Source organism: Colossoma macropomum, unplaced genomic scaffold (genome assembly GCF_904425465.1).
Source record: "Colossoma macropomum unplaced genomic scaffold, Colossoma_macropomum, whole genome shotgun sequence".
Lineage (NCBI taxonomy): Eukaryota > Metazoa > Chordata > Actinopteri > Characiformes > Serrasalmidae > Colossoma > Colossoma macropomum.
The window spans coordinates 5170541-5192962 of NW_023494794.1; the positions used below are offsets into that span (position 1 = coordinate 5170541).

At 37.4% G+C, this 22422-nt stretch overlaps 1 protein-coding gene across 4 annotated transcripts in view; it reads right to left on the reverse strand.

The window, feature by feature from the left end:
* Positions 1-7098: 7098 nt before the first annotated feature.
* Positions 7099-22422, reverse strand: part of arhgef28a (Rho guanine nucleotide exchange factor (GEF) 28a) — a 129554-nt gene continuing 114230 nt past the window's right edge. For 3 of the 4 annotated variants that reach the window (XM_036579946.1, XM_036579945.1, XM_036579947.1), the window contains 2 exons: positions 14259-14550; positions 7099-8843 (listed from right to left, as the gene is read on the reverse strand). In XM_036579946.1, coding sequence (XP_036435839.1) covers positions 8686-8843; positions 14259-14550 — 450 coding nt within the window. In that variant the 3' untranslated portion in view covers positions 7099-8685. The remainder of the gene's footprint in view (positions 8844-14258; positions 14551-22422) is intronic. The other variant, XM_036579943.1, reaches the window with a different exon arrangement.

Genomic DNA, 22422 nt, shown 5'->3' on the forward strand with positions numbered 1-22422 from the left:
GGTTTTTGGACAAAGCCAAAGTCATTCAGAGTGCTTTGATGTGAAACTGCACTGTAGTAACTTATTGATTTCTTCACAAAGGTGGTGATAGTAACCAGGGGTTGAAGCATCGACAATGCAAATATAGTTTTATTTACTATCCAAAATGACCAGTGAACCTACATGTATGTTTTGAGCTTTTACATGCAATGTTGATAATAGTAAAATAGTGATAAATAGTAGTAAATGTACACCTCAGCCATTCATGGTTTTAAAAAAAAAAATCTACGTTTTAGGCTAAACTCTTGTCTCAAAACAATCATAAAACAACATTTCAGGCATCACACAGCATATTCTTACTCAGTTGTGTAATACTTTTCTGTCGGGCGGCTTTTAAAGGCTTTAAAAGTCTTTGGACATTGGGTTCCTAGCGCCACCACTGTGAAATTTCTGGCTTGATGAGTTTCTCTAGAATGACACACTTCACATTAAAACACTCTCACTGCCTTTGCTTACATCTTAACTACGGAATTTTGAAAAACTTATCTTCTATATTAGGCAAGAATTAAGTATTTTCAGAGCATTTATTTGATATACAAAACTTCTTGCACAACATTTTAGGTGCTCATCACTATGCCTTTACTAAGTCTTACCAAGACAGTTTTTAAAGTGCTTATTTTCTTTTGATTCATATCAATACCGCAATAATGAATCACCTTTTAGCTCTAAATAAAGACAAACTGGCCCTCAATTCTAAAGTAGCTCCAGCTAACTAACTGCACTAAGGCATTCTGATGTACAAAAAACAAACCCCACCATGTGGAGGCTGCATTTTAGCCTGGCTAGCTCTTCCTATGATTTGTTTATGCTTCAAAATGGTGCTACATTACAAATGGTGCCAGTAAAAGAGTGATTAAAATAATATGCAGTTGTATGCAAAAGTCTGGGTACCCCTGGTCAAACAAAAACAAACATTTTGTTTGTTTTTAAAGTGAAAATAAGTACATATCCTTTACAAAGAACACAATTCTGCACATTTTAATACGCAATTACTGTTTGTTGAATTTAACATTGAGGAAAAAAGTTATGGCACATTTTATATTTTATTTGTTTAAAGCATATTGTGCAGTAAATTTGCAGAAAATGCCATGTTCAAGTTTGTTCTCTCTAGAGGACGGAGATCTATTATTATTTTTAATATGTATCAACAATACATGCCATTTAAACTGTAGTCAGTCAGACAGACCGTAGGTCTGGACTTATTCACACTAAACTAAGCAATTGCAAATAAGAAAAAAATTACCCTGGGTTAGACTGTGCACTCCCCACTCATTTTACTGCCTTTTTTTTGTACACTGGTTTGCTGGTGCATGTTGTGCATTCCAACTTGTTCACAAACCTCCAACAACAAAACAGAATGAACATTCTGTTGTAGAGTATCATGGCATTATATAAATACTGTTTTGTACAGTATCGCAATGTTATTTTTTCGCAGTATCACCCACAGTTCGTACACAGGTATATTTTAGATGCCATTGTTCTGTTATGCAATACTCACTCGCGATGTGCCCTCATTAAAATGAGCATCCAGGGGTCCCTAAGGACACATTTGGCTGCATTCAGAATGGGCCGTAAGTGTGTTTCTCCACTGTCGCTACACAGCACACTAGCCAAGCACCTGTGTGGTCAGGTGGCAGTGTCAAGCTGTTGGCGTTCTCTCCTGAATGCCTCAAGGCGTTTGGCAATGCTACACGGGCATTAGCATAAAAAGCTATGGCAGCATGCTTCGCAGGGAGCAGGTGCGAGCCTTCACTCTCCCTGAATGATGTGCGACAGGAAGGAGACCTAATATACTGGAAACAAAATCAGGAGAAAACAAGTGTTAAAGGAATACTAAAGCATGTTTCAACCTGATCTCTGATGTGCTGCGCCTGTCCTGTACAGTCAAATACCACAGATAAAAACAGAAAACCCGCTGATTCAAAACACTTAAAAATTGGTCAATTATAAATGCATGTGTTCAGTTATAGTGTGTTACAAATTAGGTTTAGTTGAAAATGCTGAGATACTCATTAAACTAAAGATTATTATTTAGTTATTAATTCAAAGGGCCAGCTTTAGCCTTATGGAGGTCCTAAACATGACTTGTTGGGGGCCATCCATCTTTCTAGCCAGTGTATAACTACGCAATTGTGCAATGCACATGATGGATGCTTGTTTGGGGTTCTAATCAGTTAAGTTTTAATTTACATATTTACTTCCTCAGCATAATTGCAGTCTCCAGACGCAGTACTTCTTGCTTACTCAGCTAACTCTAAGCTTAGTTAAGAGGTAACCTTGCTGCTAAGTTTTGTGAAACTGAATCTTAGTCAGAAAACCTTTGAACCTGTTAAATGTACAACACTGACAAAGTCCTAGGCAGCCAAAAACATTAGATGTAAAAGCTGTTTATCTGGGCAGCAAGTGTATTTTGTTCAATGTTAATGTAGATGTGAATGTACAACACATTTCATCACATTAATACAAAACATATTGATTTTATGTACAATATTTTTGTTTAGCCCTTACCAAACCTCTTCTTGTGGCACTCCTGTAATATTTTTAGTTTGTATTCAATGCCTGGTTTATCTAATCCATCCTTCAATAAATCAGGGGTGAATTTAACAACTTTTTGCGACAGTTGAGGGCACTGAGGAGAAATCCAGAACCAGATGTGTGCTCTTCAAACTAAAAGAAAATTACAAATACTAAATAAGAATTTCCTGTTACTTTTTACTGCATTGTTTGTTTGCATTTATTAGTTTTAGAAGCATAAACACTCATTGTCCAGATTGATGGTTTAACAACTATTTGCTTTGTATACAACTGTATATTTCAATGTATATATACAACAGAAACAAGCATTTCAAACATAATCTGTCTTTGAATGCCTTTGACCTCAATGCAGTTGAAGTCTTGGAAGCACTGGAAACTCTATCGGGGTCCACAAAAACAAAGGTTCCCTTGTTTCTAAATCATATTCACAATTTGTGTTTGTTGTCCTTTCTTAATGTTGCTAATTCAGAAAAAAAATGCATTCTTCGCATACACATTCACTTTATCCACATATAATGGCTAAATATTATACCTGATAAAATGAAGGTTCAGCATACAGGCCTTGACTATCATTATCACCATGCAGTGCTGATGACATGGTTACACTAACTGCGGAGCAATCAGCATTGCCTGCGGCAAAGGAGAGATGTTTTCCTTTCCATTGTTTGGAATAAAATAGCTGGGGGAAAACACACAAACAGACAAACACACACATACACAAAAAGTTGGGAAAGGAGCATGTTTACCACTGTGTTACATCACCTTTCATTTAATCACTGCTTACTAATCGTTTGGGAACTGAGGACACCATTTGTTGTAGTTGTGAAAGTAGAATTTCTTCCCCTTTCTTGCTTGATATAACACGTCAACAGTCCCAAGTCTCTGGTGTTGTATAATGCGCTATATGTTTGCAGTGGGAGACAGGTCTGGACTGCAGGCAGGGCAGTCTAGCACCTGCACTCTCTTACTACGAAGCCACACGGTTGTAACGTGCAGAATGTGGCTTAGCATTGTCTTGTTGAAACAAACAGGGACATCTCTGCAAGACATGTCTTCTAGATGACAGCATATGATGCTCCAAAATGAGTTTGTACCCCTCAGCATTAATGCTTCACAGATGAGCAAGTCACAGATGAGCAAGTCACCCACACCACTGGCATTAACGCAACCCCCATACCATGACAGACGATGGCTTTTGAACTTTACGGTGCTAACAACTGGGGTGGTCCTTTTCATCTTTGGCCCAGAGAACATCCATTATTTCTAAAAACAATTTAAAAGGTGGACTCGGCGGGTCACAGCACACGTTTCCACTTTGCATCAATCTCTGATGAGCTTTAGCCCAGAGAAGTCGGCAGCATTTCTGGATATTGTTGATATATGGCTTCCACTTTGTGCAGAAGAGTCTTAACTTGCATTTGCAGATGCAGCGACAAACTTTTTTACACTGACAATGGGTAATATATTTTTGAGCCTATGTGGCTGTATTTTCCAGAAGCATGTTGCTTTTTAATGCAATGCTGTCTGAGGGATCGAAGGTTACTGGCATTCAATATTGGTTCTCGGCTTTGCACTTCATGCACATTTTTATAAAGTTATGGACTGTAGATGGTGAAATCCCAAAATTCTTTACAATCATGCATTGAGAAACATTGTTCTCAAACTGCTGGACTATTTGCAGTTTTTCATAAACTGGCGAATGAGCCTCATGTGACGGCCTTTTTTATACTCAAACATGATGGCATCATCTCTTACCTATTCACCTGTTTACCTGTGGAAAGTTGCAAAACATTTTTGATCCATCATTTCCGGTCTTACATTGCTGACCCAATGTTGTTGAAGTGTTGCAAGCGTCTAAGTTTGAATTCTTTCCAAAAATCAGTAAAGTTAATAAGGTATAATATTCTATATCTCTTCTTTGTGCTGTTTTCAATTAAACACTTGTGAAAGACAGTTTACAAATCACTTCTTTCTGTTTTTATTTGCATTTTACCAGCTGTCCTAACTTTTGTGGAGTTTGTGTAAGGAAAAGAAAGGCCCACTCAAACAAAAAGAATTGAAAGTTGATGCAAATATTGTGGTATTGCTGTAAAGAATCATCATGTGAAAAGTGACCTAATTACGTTGCATTTCCTCATCCACTTCCTCAGATCATTTGCAAATTCATGTACGCAACATGGCCTTTAATGGACTGTAGTGACCTATTTTACAACAATTTGAATGGATCACCTGAAATAAGCTTCAAAAAGACAAAACCATGCTGGACTATAAGAAGCAAGTTTCAATATGTTAAATACATACAGCATATGACAATGCAAAGAAATTTACACAGCGCAATGTGTAAATACAACAACTGTACAAAACAGTTCATATGTACATCAAAGAGTACTACACAGTATGCACTGACAATAAATAAAGCATATGCGTAATAGACAACAGAAACAAACTAGTATATCTGTGTTTTTTTTTTTTTTAAACAAATACACCAAAACTGTACTCAGACGATACAGACGGACACTGAGGACAGTGGTTCTTCTAAGATGAGATTTCCTGTTCTTGTGTATTAATTTCAGTAAAAGAAAGCTAATCGTACTTGATTTTCTAAATCAGATTGAATACATTTAACGTGAGAGCTTTTTGACTGTAATATTTTAGTTTTTACAACCTAATCTCAAAAAGTACTTATAACAGAAGTCAACAGGCAGTTTCTAAACTCTATGAATAACACAACTGTGTACATGTTCATGAATTCTTCAAAAATGTTTGTAAATTAAGCTGCAATATAATATAGTGACATTTCAACCATTTATCACAAAATTCAGCAACTGGTTTCTATTCTAAGCAACTTTGGAGTCAAAGGGTTTTCAATTCTTTTTTCCAAGTACAAGGACATGTATCAACTTACTGTCTGTAATTGACAGTACTGTAAAGATTCAGCAGATGGATATTAGATTGAAAATGCTGGAACATTCTTGTATATTTAAAGCAGCTCCAGTTATGGAAGGTTTCTGTAATTCTTACTTAACAGTGGTTATGTGATATTGTATTTTAGTGTAATGTGATACTTCCACTAGCTTTCCTTTTACCTGTATTGACTGTTACACACCAGCCTTCCTCCCACTCACAGTACTTGAGTTTTGTAGAAGCCGCAGTGTCAAACCTAACCTGGATGCATGGAAATTTGCAAAGCAAGTGTGATGCTGGTCATTTTAACATATACTAGGGCTGTACAATATTGGTCTTTGGAATACTGACACCATAAAAGGCTCCAATATGCAAATGAGCCCCTCTGACCAATCATAGTGTTTTTTACCTCAACACACCAATCATATATGAGGGTTTTGATGAATTACGGTATTCACATAATCCAACAAAGATTGTGGATTGTTGAAAGTGAATCATATTTATCAAAATAAGACAGTTCAGTCTTTAAACATATCATACTATTGATTCACCAATGCATTTTAATATATTGCAAGGCATATCGCACTTAAAGAGGAGTCATAATTCTTTTGTAATATTTGAATAGTAATTAGATTTTTTTTATTTCTGATATACAAATCAGCTCCTCTCCAAAGCAAACCATTGTCATATTTAAGAACCATGAGATGCCTAAACTCTTTACTAAAGGGCAGTGTAGAATCTGTGTCTGATGTTCTGGTCAGAGTTTCTTGTCCGTTTAGTTCAAAGAAGTAAGCATAGAATTTCTACTGCAGCTGGCAAAAGACTAACGCACCCTGGATGAGAAGTGCCAGTGTCTATGTTTGCCAATAATAAGGAAGGGTATCCACTTACTTTTGGCCATGTAATGTACAAGGTTATACTGCAACAGCGACATATTTAAATACTGCCTTACAAATTCAAATACCAAATTTGAATGAAATGCCCATTCCTAATCACAATATGTGGCAATATAATCACAGTACTGAGACTTTGTCCATATCGTGCAGCCCTACTGGTAAGCATGACTAAAGGCCTGTATATGCCAGCATAGTCTTTACTTCTGTTAAGTATTTGGGAGGGTTGTGATGAGCTCGAAATGATATAAATAATCATTCTCTCCCATATGGATGAGTGGCATCTGTGTGAGAGAGAAGAAACCAGTGTTAATCTAATGCCATATTTCAACTTGCATGCAGAGACCCAGGCAGTGCACGCTTTCATAAATTGGGTAATTCAACGCCTACAGATAATGTTAAGTACTTCATTTCCCATCCAGTGCAAAAAAAGAGGTCATTAATAAGCGTCTAGTTTGGAACGGAATGTGGTGCAGGCCAAAAGAAATGTGTGTGTGTGTGTGTGTGTGTGTGTGTGTGTGTGTGTGTGTGTGTGTCTGTCTGCACGCATGGGTTGGTAAGCAAGTTGAAACTGAGTAACCTAATTCTGTCTCTGCAGGCTCCAGGCAAGGCGACATAACACTGACCCCACAGAACATCCTTAGATCACACACACGGCTATGAAAAGTTCGAGAAATATGGTGAAATTAGAAACATGAAAAATGCTGGAAAAAGCGCAAGTAAAAGGTACCAGATTTCAGTCCATCACCAAGCTCACAATGTGGCAGGAATACAGACTACAGATTTAAAGCTATATGTGTGTAACGTGATTGTTAACCCTTTCACAAGTAAACTCTGTCTCCAATGGAGTTCTCTCCAGAGTGAATTCTTTTAGCTCAAATGTAGCTGCAGTTCTAGAATGTGATTGTTCTGCAGAATCGTCTCCACGTCATCTACAGAACGGTAGGCGGAAACATCAGGCTACATGCAACATGATCAGATTGTGGATCCTGTGGTAATTCTTTTATAAGCTGTTTTTTTGCTGTTGTTATTTTAATTAATTGGTGACACTTAATGACTTCCTATGTTTCTATTCATTGGAACTAACAAAGTGGGTAATACTATTTTAAGATCTGCTTCTTAACAGTTTATTAGTAAAAGCAGGCAATTTCATAGCTTCAGTGAAGTTATGAGGTTGCTATAAGGTTTAATTTATTTTATATTGCATGTAGAGGTGGGCAATATGACAATTTTATGGTTATCGTGATAAACTACGTCACAGCCTGCTTTTCTTAGTGTATCATGGGTATCGTCAGTACGTAAAAAGAACAGTGAATAACCGCTTTTTTTAAGAAGTACGCATAATTATGCCTGTTTAATTACATTTAGTACAGTGTGGTTATTATTATTATAGTATTGTGGCACTACAGGTTCTATTTTGTCTATTCCAACTTGTGATATAATAATTCTGCCATATTTTCCACAGCTAACCGTATGCTACTTTGCTGTTTTTGTGTTAACAGCCTGTGCTGACAGCTCTCCGCTAGTCTTTGGGCTACTTCTTAATACTAAAAACTAATGGCTTTGCTGATAAATAATACAAAAGCACCCAATTGTACAAGCTGTCTATGTTTTCTACCGTTATATGTTATGGCTCCATGCGGATTTTCTTTGGACACAGACTTGCTTTTACAATGGATTTTTATCTCAGATTAAGGGAGGCCTGAGGGAAAATTTGGTATGATGCTGCTGAGCATAAAAGGACAAGTTTAACACGTTTAACAAAGATGTGTGTTGAAAATGTCACCCTGTTTTGGCTGCATTTTTGGGATACTCTGTATGTTGTGCAAAGACAAATCAGCAGACCGATCTGATGAAGGAATAGAACTAAAGCTATTTTGTCAGTATTTGAAGCTGAACATTGTAACCGCTGTGTTTGAATCACACCGGTGGGATCGTACTCTCTAGGGACCAGCCACTGCAAATCTCACCATTGAGACCATACTTGTAAAAGGGTTAAAGATTAGCAATGGTTTGGTAGCAGTGGTGAAAAATGGAACTAGTTAATAATAAAACCAGGTTAGAGTTTGTTTAATGTTTGCTTGTGACTGTAGATCAGACTAAGAGCTCCAGTTTCCTCTAGATCAGGATACGAAAGACACGTGGTCTGAAAACCCACACCCCCGACGATAAACATGGATCTAGCTCTGATGTGTGAGAAGTTCAGCCTCTACTGATTATTTGAGTCACTGCAATTTCCTGACCATAACTAGAGTTCTGTTTGTGTTTGTTCTTCAACAGTTTCACTTCAGACCAAGTCTAAACAGATGTCAGTTCAAAGATACACAATGTTCTCCTCTGCCTCCGCATCCCGGTTCTCCGTTTCCATGGAAACATAAGCCGGAGGCACGGAGAGGGCGTCACCTTGGTAAAGTCCAACCCCTGCTACCCCTGCTGTCCAAGCCACTCCAGCATGGCTTGGAGGACCCGTGTCTGCGAAAAAGATAACCAGTTTTAGTTGTCAGTACTCACAATTTCACTATCAATAAAGTCTAATCAATACATCAGCTGTCTGAGAAAACTGGCCGATGGGTTCCAGAAATTTAACAGTACTGGCAAAAAAGCAACTGATAAAAATATTAACATGGATTTTTTTTGTTTCAGAGCTAGCACAGACCCCGAATTTTGAAAAAAATCCAAAATATTTGAGAAGTCTCATTTTTTCAGCTCTCTACATCAGCTGACAAGTTGGGGATCAGTAACTGCTTGCCTAGGCTGAGCTAATAAACTTGCACATGCAACACAATCATGGTAAAAATGTAAATAGCATCCAAACATAACCCTTTTCATAAAGATAACAATTTATTTAAAACATAATAATAAATAAATAATCAAAAATTATTGGAAGAAAAATAAAAGCTGACAGACTAACAGAATATATAAGGGCTACAAGTTTATATTATTTAAAGCATTAAATAATGCTAAAGTAAGACTGAGTTACAGTTGTTTTAAAATGAAGAACTTTTTTGTCAATTCACACATTTTTATTTCATTAAAACCAGTATAGGTAAGCAATTTTCATATTGGCTCAAATTTGCAAAGCCCCAATTTTCATCTTCAGTAAGGCACAGCCTTCGATTCAGAATGTCAACACTTAAGATTAAAGGAAACATTTCATAACAGATAGAACTGGTCTACAGTTATGTACTATGTGTTTTACTGACAGATGGTGTTTCAAACCGATTTTATTTATACAAATATTGGGGGGCTAAGTGAGATTTATGGATTTCAAATACATTTGATCTAATGGACTTATTTATTGTTGTAAGAAAAAAAAAACCAGTAACAGTTAACACTTTATTGCCTCTATGAAAGCTCAGTGCCTTTTGTCAGGAAAAATGTGTCAGTGGCTTTGACCCCTGAGCAGTAACCTAAGAACTACAGATAAATGACCAAAGTATTTCGTTAATGAGCTGCTAAAGCCTTTGCATGTGTTTCAACTGCATCCTTCAGTGATGTTGCAGAATGTTCGTTATGTTCAAGGCATGGGAAGGGGCCCTTTTACTTTGGTCTCTGAGACTCCATCCTTAGTTGCTTAAGAGGAGCAGATTTTATCTTTTAAATCAGTATAAGCAGGATCTAAGTGTGAGTCATTGCGCCTATTCAGTGTGCACATTCAAGTTTACACACTTATTCCCACAATTCCTTACAGCAATATTAAGTATAGTGACAAACTACACAATTTTACTCCAAATGCAGGCGATCAACCAAGACATCTTTGGTATTCTAAGTTTTCTTCTTTTGTATGCTAATGTTGTAACAGAAGCTTATTAATTAGCATTATGCAAACTGCCTCAAATCATTACTCTTGCCTCAAATCGCATCGTGTTGTTGAAGCGACACTTTGGCCAAAATGACAAATTTAACCATAGCTTCATCTGTTGTACACATAATAGTGTCCTACAGCAGTGCTGTCTCTAGAGTGAGATTTCTGGTTTAAAGTTTAAGAAAACCTCCTTCAGATGACGTATCTCAAAGGTGGGAGAAACGTCTGGAAAACTAAAGCTGCTTTGGAATGAACCTGTTTAAAACATTTTAGATTTGTTAGTTGGTAAACGTGGAAGAAAGCCAGATACCTAATGTTTCTGATAGAAAGTGGAATAGCTTATTGCACCTGTATAAATGTAGCAACTTCAAAATATCATCACAATGGATTACTCAGATGACACACGACTCATCAGATGAGGAGAACAAGTCAGCTACCTATTTAGATACCTTACCTCAGGATAGAATGACTGAGGTAAAAGTGACAGTAATTTTAGCTTGGTTGTATTTATTTGCCTATAGCTCAGTGGTTAGCAGTCATGACAGGTTGACTCCACAGGCATTCTCATTTGTCAATGTTTCCATGAAGTGTTTGTATATTGCATGTTGGGTATTGTCGTGGTTGTGAACATTGAACACTGCTTAAGGAAAACATGGGAAAAAAAAAATCTGTCAATTCAACAAGGCTGAAGGCTACAATGCAGCACTACAGAATACTACTAGTTTTAGGCAGGAATAAGTAATCTCACAGACTTCTGTTGAAGCCTGAATTTTGTCCATTTAAGTCTATATAGCTATAGTCTATAGCTTTAAAGTCTATTTAAGATTATTTAACAAGCAGTTTGAGTGTGTAGCGAGTTGTTGGCACAGGCATGCAGTTTGCACAATGCTAATGTATGTGCTATCTATGTGCTTCCACTACTTGTTAGCTACAATAGCCCCAGAGCGCCAGTGCAGAACCAAAGAAGCAAACTTCAGACACCAAATATGTCTTGTCTGACTTTTTACAGGGGAGGGAAAAAGTAAATAAAAGTCCAAAACTATCACTTTAAATCAAGGATCCTCAAGAACTATGAAACACAACTGGAATAAAAGTTCATTATACAGTATTTTTTGAATAAACCTAAAAATAAATGTAGATTGTAATGAGTTGTGGCAGTACATTATGGCTAGATATCATGGTACATATGGAACAGAAGTGGAGCGGCACGTTCAGTGGCTCTGGTCTTGTTAAAACATAGACTTGAGTGTACTAAGCCATGACAGCCTGTCAATAAGTAGTGACGAGTAATCAGGCGATCAATATTTGGAGGCATTGCTGAGAGTGACTTAACACTGACAGGTAATGTTTACGGAAAGCAAGACTTACTGTATAGCCTGCAATAATCACTTTACACAGCTTGTGACTGTGGAAAGAATGGTTCATTTTGACTTTTAATTTGTTCTTATTAAAGGGACACTCCTACCAAAAATTTAAAAAGCGATCATCGCTACATCTACTGTAAACATACTCACTTTCTACAGTGGTGGGACAATAGTCTCCAAAATGTGATTATGCAGTTTAAAGACTAGGAAAAAACCTCCTTCTGATGTATTTTGAAAGTGGGAAGAACTGAAAAACTACAAGGGTTGTGGGGCGGACATTTAAGAGTGGGCTGTTGCAGAAGGAATCCAGAAAGCCAACGTTTCTGCTAAGAAGTCAAATATCATGTCTGTGTGTATTAATCTCTCCATCAGCAGCCAACACATTTGTGTAATGCCTGCTGGGTATTTTAGTGAGAGAAAACTGATGATCTACATCATGAAAACAACATAAAATGGTGAATTCTATCAAACGGAAAATTTGTTGATCTTTGTCATTAACTTAATATTGTGAGAAAGCAAAGTTATTCGCCGGAACATATTTCAGACTCCAGTGACAATTCATCATTACTCTAATTGAACAAACGTCTCTGACATCTTAAAAGCTGTTAATGGTTTTAAATTCTGGTCTGAATGAACTTTAGTGCATCTTTAGAAACTACTGCACAATGATTGACAGCAAGCTTGTGGTAGCATTATCCCTACTTTCTTCAGAAACTTCATGCATTATTTTAACCAGTGAGTGTGCAGGTTAAGAATTTAAAGGAATGGTTTGGTGAAAAATCAGATTTACACAACTTTCTACTTACCACATATATAGCTAATGAGCCAAAACGTTCGGCATCAAAATTCTGCTTCTTTAGTTTAGTGCTGGAGCTATGAGGCTAACATTGCTAACAAACACTAGAAGTCAGTAGTCACCCAATTTCTTTCTTTTGTAAATACATCCCCGAAATTTCTGACAACAACTGTTGTCTAAAGAGGTGCCCACAGCGTTCAGCTACAGGGTGAAGTTACATTAGCCTTGTACCTCCAAAACTGGGACACCTCAATTACTTTTCACTTATTTAGATTATGATCTAAACCTGTATTCCCAACACAGGAGGGGGATTTGCCAATCATGGAGCTTGATGCAGAAAGAGGAGGCTGTTTTAAGTATTTTCTGCTCTATTCTCCCACAGCAGCAGTTAGAAGATTCGTCATGCAGCTCCGTCCAAACAGATCAAGACGTGTCTTTTAAATATATTGGATAATCAGCTGAGTGTGTGTGCGTGATGCGTTGCATATGTGACCAAACATGTTTGGAAACATTGAAGAAACTGTTTAAATCTACATCAGCTTCTTACAGGGGAAATTACAGTCAGAGTGTTCAGGCGTTAATTTTTGCAGGACTGCGTCGTATAAATCGCTCCCACCATTTTTAAATGAAAGAAACATGTGGAAACATCTCATCACACAAGTGTTAAAACATGCGGGTAATCCTCATTTATGAATGAGCAAACTTGTTACTGCCATGCTATTTGCGCTCATTGTGATAAATCTGGCACTGCGTTTTATGAATCTGGCTCTACATGTCTTGGCAGATCGATCTGGGATAAGTTGAAAACTGTGTAATTTAGCTCCCCCCCCCCACTTTTTCTGAACATTTTCTTTAAAGACTCTTCAAAAGAACTGGCGTCTGCATCACTAGAGAACCTGTATAAACTACAGTATGAGTGTGTATTTCACCACTGAGTACATTTCACCATGGCCTTTGCCAAATATGCTTGTAAAGCTAAGAATGCGGATTTGTGTGTGTAAATTACAACCTGGTGCTAAATAGACATCCCTGACATGTGGCAAGGAAATATTAGATGAATATGTTTGTGCACCTATCTCTCTCTGTCGCCGTTTTTCCCTTTGTGTGTGTGTGTGTGAGAGAGAGAGAGGGAGAGAGAGAGAGAGAGAGAGAGAGAGAGAGAGAGAGAGAGAGAGAGAGAGATGACAGGTTGCCCTGTAATGAGTTTGGTAAAGATTTTTTAGATCAATGTTCCAATCAGTCTTCCATCGCCCACTCGCCTTGATTCACATGCCACCGTCCGCCATGGCCGATCGATAGATGGAGGGCCGATTGATTTCCGTGACGGATGTGTGTCTCTGTAAGTGAATATGTGTGTGCGTGTGTGTGTGAAGAGGGATGGGAGGGTGTTTTTTTGTTAGCAGACGGATTAATAGCAAAAAGAGGACACTTGAGACTTGGCCTCTGTTAAAGGGGGGCAGAGAGAAGTTTTGGCAAAGGTGAGCCTACACTGTTTACAAATGCCTCAGATGATTTCAAAACATTTGCTTTCTTTCTCGCTCTCCCTTTGTCCCTCTCTCACCCACAGACAGTAGGTATTTACACTGGTCTGCACAAAACCTACAGTCATATGAAAAAGTTTGAATGTCCCTGGACAAATTATATGTTTTGTTGATTTTCTAAGGGAAAATAAGTCAACACATCCTGTACAGAACAAAATAGAAATTGTGCATTAAATATGCGGAATAAATGCCATATTTAATTTGTCCCCTGTAAAGGATGTGTTAAGGTTTTTGACTGGGGTGTTCAGACTTTTGCACGACTATGTTTGTCAAATAGCGGCCAGTGGAAGAGGTATTATTTATTACATTTATATAATATTTTCCATGTAATGAGATATCAACAGTCAAATAAGATGTCATGATCAATAATCCAGTTTTTACCATTATTTGTGTTCTCTGTACCTTGGCTTCCCACCCATTCCTCTTGTGTTGTGGAAGGGTTTGGCATGCCAATGGTGGGATGGCTATGATTGGACCAGGCCAGCAGAGAGTTCAGACTATTCTGAGCACTGGGGGAGTCTGTATATCCCAGCAGTCCAGGACGCAGGTCGGGGTTGTGATGGTACTGATGCTGGTGATCATGAAGGTGTCTGTTATTCATGGAGGGAGTCAGGAACGCTGCCTCGTTCACAAATATGGAAGTGTCCTCATCCTGGCTGCCATGATGGATGCCCTGTAAGAAAGAGAAAGCATGTAAATGCAACTTTATCAAAACAATGAACGCCGGTTTACAAAGCCTTTGCCCCAAAATTACAAAGCACATCTCAGGTCAAACCACAAGAAAACCTCATATTTCAATACAAACACAGGACAAAAAGATCAGTTAACCCTTTAATGCTGAACTAAAAAGTGACAATTTCTGTGTATTAATCTGCTCCTCTTCTTTAATTCCTCATTGATATTTTACTGTAAAGACAAGGATGTAGTAAAGCTCAGAATCTGTATTTAGTATCCCAAAGTACCACGTTTAAACAAACATATGAATAGGAATATACATTGCTATTGTCACAACCCAGAGCTGTCCCTACAGCTCAAGGCCTGAACATATAGTTTGATCTCTAATTCTTACTGTACATTTGGAAAAAAGAAAAAAAAGGTCCCTGCTTTATTTGAGCATCAAGTGGCAAACATTTCCAGAAACCAAGTGCACAGACAGCTTCAGAACAACCCTTATTGTACAATCCTTGGGGTGATAAGACGATCATCCCACCCTCCCAGCAATTTTTCTACCTTTCTTGGTCACCCTTAAATCAAAATGTATATAATATCCTTTTTTTAAAAAAATAAATAAATAAATAAAACAGTCTCATCCTACCCAGTTGTCCTGTCCCTACAAGGACATCTTATATAACTTTCCACGTGAGTTTAAAAGTTCACTATAGCTATAGTTTTCCATGTACACAGCCTAAAGCCTATTCTTTGTCCTATATTACCTCTTTAAGAGAAATCAATATTCTCTTTTTAGTCAGCACATAATCTATTGATTACCGATTAAAAGAGTATTTATTCAAATTTGCCATAACTTTCACTATCAAATTCACTATTTTGATAAAATTATTTTAAGCTCTTAGTGGTCTGAGGTCTGAATTAGTCCTTAAACCCGCAGAAATCAAAGGTATTAATGTGGCTGCCCTTTGCTGCAGTAACAGCCTCTAGTCTTTTGAAAAGGCTTTACACTAGATATTGGAACACTGCTGAGGATTTGCATTCAGTCACAAGACCATTAGCTGAGGTCAGGTCATGGATCACAAACTGCACTCCAACTCATCCCAAAGGTATTCAGTGGAGCTCTATCACTCCAGAGAGTGCAGTTCCACTGCTGCAAAGCTCAATGCTAGAAGGCTTTATAACTCACTCACCAATGCTTGGCATTCGGCATGGTACTCTTAGGCTCCTTAGGCTTAGGCTGAGTGGTGTGGCTGCTCCAGAGCATCCCGTTCTATTGGCAATGCTTTTCTAAGGAGATTATACAAGCTTTGTGCACAACTGTCAGCAATGCTGTACCTTAAAGTAGCTGAATTCACTAATTAGAAGGGGTGTGTGGATACTTTTGGACATATAGTGTAACTAGCTATGTAACTGCTAACTATCTCGCTGGTTTGTGCTGTTGTGGGCGAATGGCTAGACTTCTCTCTCCCCAACTAGTAAGTAACTGATGCACATCTCCACCAGGTGAAAACACGCAGAAGTAGTTCAAAGTCTTTACTGTTAACATTAGATCGGGGAAAAGAACATAAAAGAGCTCAAATGCATTATTTTTGAATTGAGATCTGTTCTGAATGTGTGCACACGGTCACTCAGATCCCAAGGCAATGAAGGCAGCATCATGCTTCTTTTACATAGTGACAGAAAACATGCTAGCACATAGAAAGCTCCAGTTTCACATGCATGCGGGCCATCTACTGCAGAGGCAGATTTCAATGAGTTAAAGGAGATGAAGCCAAAGTCTCTGAATGTTTCGCTGACCAGACATTAAATAAGATAACATTCCCTAACACGCTCAAGCACACGAAACAGCAGAACAAACCAAATTCATGCTGAAATCTCAGGCCCACAATATAACAGCTATCTGATCTGATTACAGTGGTTTTGTTCTCATTCCGTCTCTCCATCTGTCCTCCTTCCTCTCATCTTACTTGCATGTCCTAAACTTGGCAAACTGCTCCTTCAGTGTCTTGACTGTTTGCTAAAGGTCAAACTGACTCAAAGAAGTGAGCTCTTTCACATGAGCTGCAACAAATGCTGCACTCTATCTCACAAAAACACTGCTAATGACTAATGACCGTTTGAAACCCAGCAAAGGAAAACAGAGAAAAATAGGGGTAGACCTACAGTGTTGGGAACAACAAAATGCACCTGACTGTAAAGTGTTTTATATGTAGCATTTTTTTTTAAAGTGACCAAGCAAAACCATTTCATTTTGATTACAGAGGTTAAGGTTAAGGAAATTCTTATTACATACAGGCAGAGGTGGGTAGTAACTACATACATTTACTCAGTTACTTGAATTCAAGTAACATTTTAATGTATTTGGACTTCAAGTACTTTCAAATGATAACGCTTTTCATTTCTACCCTGCAACATTTACTTTTACTCAGTTACATTTCTGTCATTAACATTTAGTCATTAAATGCTTTTTGGGTTTAACTTCATTCTGATTTTCTGGTGTAAGTATTTGTACAGGCCTTTTTAATGGTCAAACCACTGACTGGAAGTGTATTTTATTTTTGACCAAAGATATTCAAAAAGAGAAGAACAACTCTGTAAGTTACTCTGCACTTAAGTAGCTTTTACCAGCATGCGACATTTGTAATTCTACTTAAGTAGTTCTTTGGAAATATACCTCTACTTTTATTTGAGAAATCACATTATCTCACCAAAATCACACAACTTTTACTTAATTATAGGCTTATACACTGCATGTAGATATTTACATATGTGTAATATGTAACGCATTATATATGATCGCATGTGTGTATACACACACACACGCACACACACACACACACACACACACACACACACACACACTATGTGTGTATATATATATATATATATATATATATATATATATATATATATATATATAGGCGAATGTAATGTAACTGCTGCACCATTTAAGGTGGAACGGGAAAATTCGAAAGAGAAGCGACTTCATTTTCGCAACTTTTTAGAGAAAGACAGTCTCTCATTGCAGATTTAACCAACCGCGCTGCTTATAAATGCGAATAGTCCTCCAAATGTTTGTCTTAATCTCTGTTTTTTCGAGGCCAGACCTCGGTGCTATGTGACCTGCTGTCTGCTCTCGGTTGCTGAGAACCAGGGCTTTTGCGCTATGCTGCACACTTTGGAGCCGAGATTCAGCGTTCAGTTTCGAAAACATGCATTTACATTATGGATCATTACAAATACTTTGCTTTAAAACTACCAAGTCCTCAGACAGTAGGAAGATAGAAATCCTTTATAGAGAAAAAAGATGTATCGAGATGCATCAATAATCGTTTTATAATCGCATCGCAGCCCTCTGAATCGTAATCGAATTGAATCGTGAGGTGCCTAAAGATTTCCACCCCTAATATATATATATATATATATATATATATATATATATATATATATATAATATATATATATACACACACACACACACAGTGGTGTGAAAAAGTGTTTGCCCCCTTCCTGATTTCTTATTCTTTTGCATGTTTGTCACACTTAAATGTTTCAGATCACAAACAAATTTAAATATTAGACAAAGATAACACAAGTAAACACAAAATGCAGTTTATAAATGAAGGTCTTTTTTATTAAGGGAAAAAGAAATCCAAACCTACGGGGCCCTGTGTGAAAAAGTGATTACCCCCCATAAATTAACTGTGGTTTATCACATCTTTGGAAAGCTGAGTTCAATTTCCTTAGCCACACCCAGGTCTGATTACTGCCACACCTGTTCTCAATCAAGAAATCACTTAAATAGGACCTGCCTGACAAAGTGAAGTAGACCAAAAGATCCTCAAAAGCTAGACATTGTGCTGCGATCCAAAGAAATTCAGGAACAAATGAGAAACAAAGTAATTGAGATCTATCAGTCTGGAAAAGGTTATAAAGCCATTTCTAAAGCTTTGGCTCTCCAGCGAACCACAGTGAGAGCCATTATCCACAAATGGTGAAAACATGGAACAGTGGTGAACCTTCCCAGGGGTGGCCGGCCGACCAAAATTACCCCAAGAGCGCAGCGACGACTCATCCAAGAGGTCACAAAAGACCCCACAACAACATCCAAAGAACTTCAGGCCTCACTTGCCTCAGTTAACATCAGTGTTCATGACTCCACCATAAGAAAGAGACTGGGCAAAAATGGCCTGCATGGCAGAGTTCCAAGATGAAAACCACTGCTGAGCAAAAAGAACATAAAGGCTCGTCTCAGTTTTGCCAGAAAACATTTTGATGATCCCCAAGACTTTTGGCAGAATACTCTGTGGATGGATGAGACAAAAGTTAAACTTTTTGGAAGGTGCATGTCCCATTACATCTGGTGTAGAAGTAACACAGCATTTCAGTAAAGGAACATCATACCAACAGTAAAATATGGTGGTGGTAGTGTGATGGTCTGGGGCTGTTTTGCTGCTTCAGGACTTGGAAGTCTTGCTATGGTAAATGGAACCATGAATTCTGCTGTCTACCAAAAAATCCTGGAAGGAGAATGTCCGGCCATCTGTTCATGACCTCAAGCTGAAGCGCACTTGGGTTCTGCAGCAGGACAACAATCCAAAACACACCAGCAAGTCCACCTCTGAAAGGCTTAAGAAAAACAAAATTAAGACTTTGGAGTGGCCTAGTCAAAGTCCTGACCTGAATCCGATTGAGATGCTGTGGCATGACCTTAAAAAGGCGGTTCATGCTCGGAAACCCTCCAATGTGGCTGAATTACAACAATTCTGCAAAGATGAGTGGGCCAGAATTCCTTCACAGCGCTGTAAAAGACTCATTGCCAGTTATCACAAACGCTTGATTGCAGTTGTTGCTGCTAAGGGTGGCCCAATGAATTATTAGGTTTAGGGGGCAATCACTTTTTCACACAGGGCCCTGTAGGTTTGGATTTCTTTTTTCCTTAATAATAAAGACCTTCATTTATAAACTGTATTTTGTGTTTACTTGTGTTATCTTTGTCTAATATTTAAATTTGTTTGGTGACCTGAAACATTTAAGTGTGACAAACATACAAAAGAATAAGAAATCAGGAAGGGGGCAAACATTTTTTCACACCATTGTATGTATATATATGTACACATACGCACACAAAGTAAAATACTTAAATCTTTAATCTTTGAGAGAGAGGAGAAGATCAACCTCCACTCTTGCTTCTGATCTGAAAGACATTCACAGGTGTTTCTGTCCATCCTTCCACTGTGAGAAGACAACAACAGCATTTGTGACAGCATTAATTAAATTACGAAAGATAAAAAGATTTGCACATTGAAAAAAAGAAGCTGCTGGTGTTCTCAAATGGACTCAGAGCTCAGAGCTCAGAGTCCAGACCCTAACATCATTGAATGTGTTTGGATTACTTGGATTGTGAGAAGCGGAAAATGCAACCAACTTCTAAGACTGAACTTTGGAGATGTGGAAAAATATTCCTGCAGATTTCATTGGAAAACTGACAGCAAAACTCACAAAAAGAATGGAAGCTCTAATAAAAGTAAAGGTAAGACGCATTAAATATTGAAATGTTTGAAATTATATTCAGTAGTTTTTTTTCCTATAACAGTATTGTATGTTGTCCCTGTTATAACCTTGTGTTTCCAAATGATAACTTTATAGGATATGGGGAAAAAAATTCTGAACCTTAGTGTACATTAAAATAAACAGGATTGTATTTATTCTATTGGTCACAAAATGAAGATAGATAGGTAGGTAGGTAGGTAGGTAAGCATGTAGAAAGATAGGAAGGAAGGAAGGAAGAAAGGAAGGTAGGTAGGTAGGTAGCTAGGTAGGTAGATAGATAGATAGATAGATAGATAGAAAGAATGATGCCATGTCCTGACACTGTATTAAAACAACTGTGTGTGTGCGTGTGTGTGTGTGTGTGTGTGTGTGTGCGCACACATTTAACACCACACTCCATTCTGAGAAGATTGCACCTCACCGTGACAGAAACATCTCAGAATATCACAAATTTCAGCATCGCTCAACGTCTTGGGCTAGTGTCCAAGATGCTAATCAAATCCGATCTTGGCCTAAAAAGGCCGCACGTAAAACAAGACGGTGAATCCTTCGTCATGTCTGAGTGAATCGCTGGAGGAAAAGGCATTTGAAACATGTCTCCCTTCTCCAGAATCCACTGAAACGTCGCTATCTGTTCAGGCTATACAGTCGCATCAGAATAACAATAAGACAACCGAAGCATGAAGTCTATGCCTATGAATTAGTTTGTTTCCTCATGCCGTGCCAGCGTGTGACAAGAATTTTCGGCTCTGTCACATCATGCCCTTTTCATATCATCACAAATGCAATTATAATGTTTGGAGGAACATTTAACCCTTAGAAGGCCAGAGTTATTACTAATGTTTTTAGTGACGCACTGAAATGAAAATTCTTGGGTGAAACAGAAATCCAGGATTGAAAACCTGGGATGAAAACCTAAAAAAGCTGACAAATAAAAACAGAAAATAAACTAAAAACAAATTATTACAGTATGCAGGCAATAGTATGTGCCACGAAATCCAATATACTCGAAAACAGAAAACGATTGGTCATCCAAAGCAATGAATTCCATCATTTTTTCGTTATACATTGCACTTTGGCTGGTCACTATTTCTCAATTAAAAATGGTAAAGCCTTAGATTTTTTCAGTCAAAACTTTTGCCTGTTTTGACTGTCATAACTGATTTGCCATTTTTTTTAACAATTCTCAGCCATAAATTTCTAGTGGTATAAATTGTTTTGCTATTTCATTTGAATGTAATTATGTTTTTATGTATTAATGTATATATAAATATATTTACATTCTGCACGAAAAGTTGAGATCTGCAACTTTTTTCTATCTGTTTGGACGTCAAACAACTTTTTAAATTCAACAACAAATTTTAAAATTCAAATCATAATAAAATATCTCCTCTTACACTTACAAACACCATCAGAACAAAATTCGAGGTATATTTTAATGCCCTAAGACATAAAATGTTAATTGTTTGCTATTTTAAATGTGTTTTGAATCAAGTCTTATTTGTTCTTTCTAAGTACAGAAAAACGCATTGATTTTTGCAATTGTTGTTTTTGATATTTGACCATACGACGCAGTTCTGACAAAGATTAGTTTGAAAATTATGCTTTTAAATTTTAAGGTTTAATATCAAAAGTAAGGCTGAAAAAAAAATACTCTGATAGTCGATTATCCATGTGAATAAATCGACTAATAATCAATTAATTGGCTTAAATGTGGCCTGCAGACCAGTAACAATAAAATGTTTGGCAATGTTCTGAGACCAAGAGCTAAATTACCAACACAGAAAAAAATAAATAAAAAATAACGTGCTGCTTTGTTTAAGCCTGCCCACAATTTTGAGCTACAGTAAGCTAATACTACACACATATATATATATATATATATATATATATATATATATATATATATATAGTTTTTACATAGCTAGGCTACGTAAATGTATGTAAACACAGTTTTACATAGCTAGGCTAGGTAAATGTATGTTAAGCTGTGGCAGGACAAACTGCAGAATGTTCAATAGTTTACTAATAGCTTATTAATAGTTTGCATATTTCATGCAAGTATGCAAAATTTGTGTTCACATAGTTGCTTTGAGTATGTTTCTGGCCTTAGGGTAATGGTGGCTCACTGGCATTTCCTGTGGTCAAAGGTAACATTGTGCTTCCGAGGAAAGATACATCAGACTTGCATATTGTCGCTGTTCAAAGACAAACAAGTATCTCCAAAACGATAACTTTACAGGAGAGGGGAAAACATTCTTTTCTTTCAATGTAAACGTATGTAAAGAGATTTTACTCAAAGCAAAGAACTTCTACTTGCCCA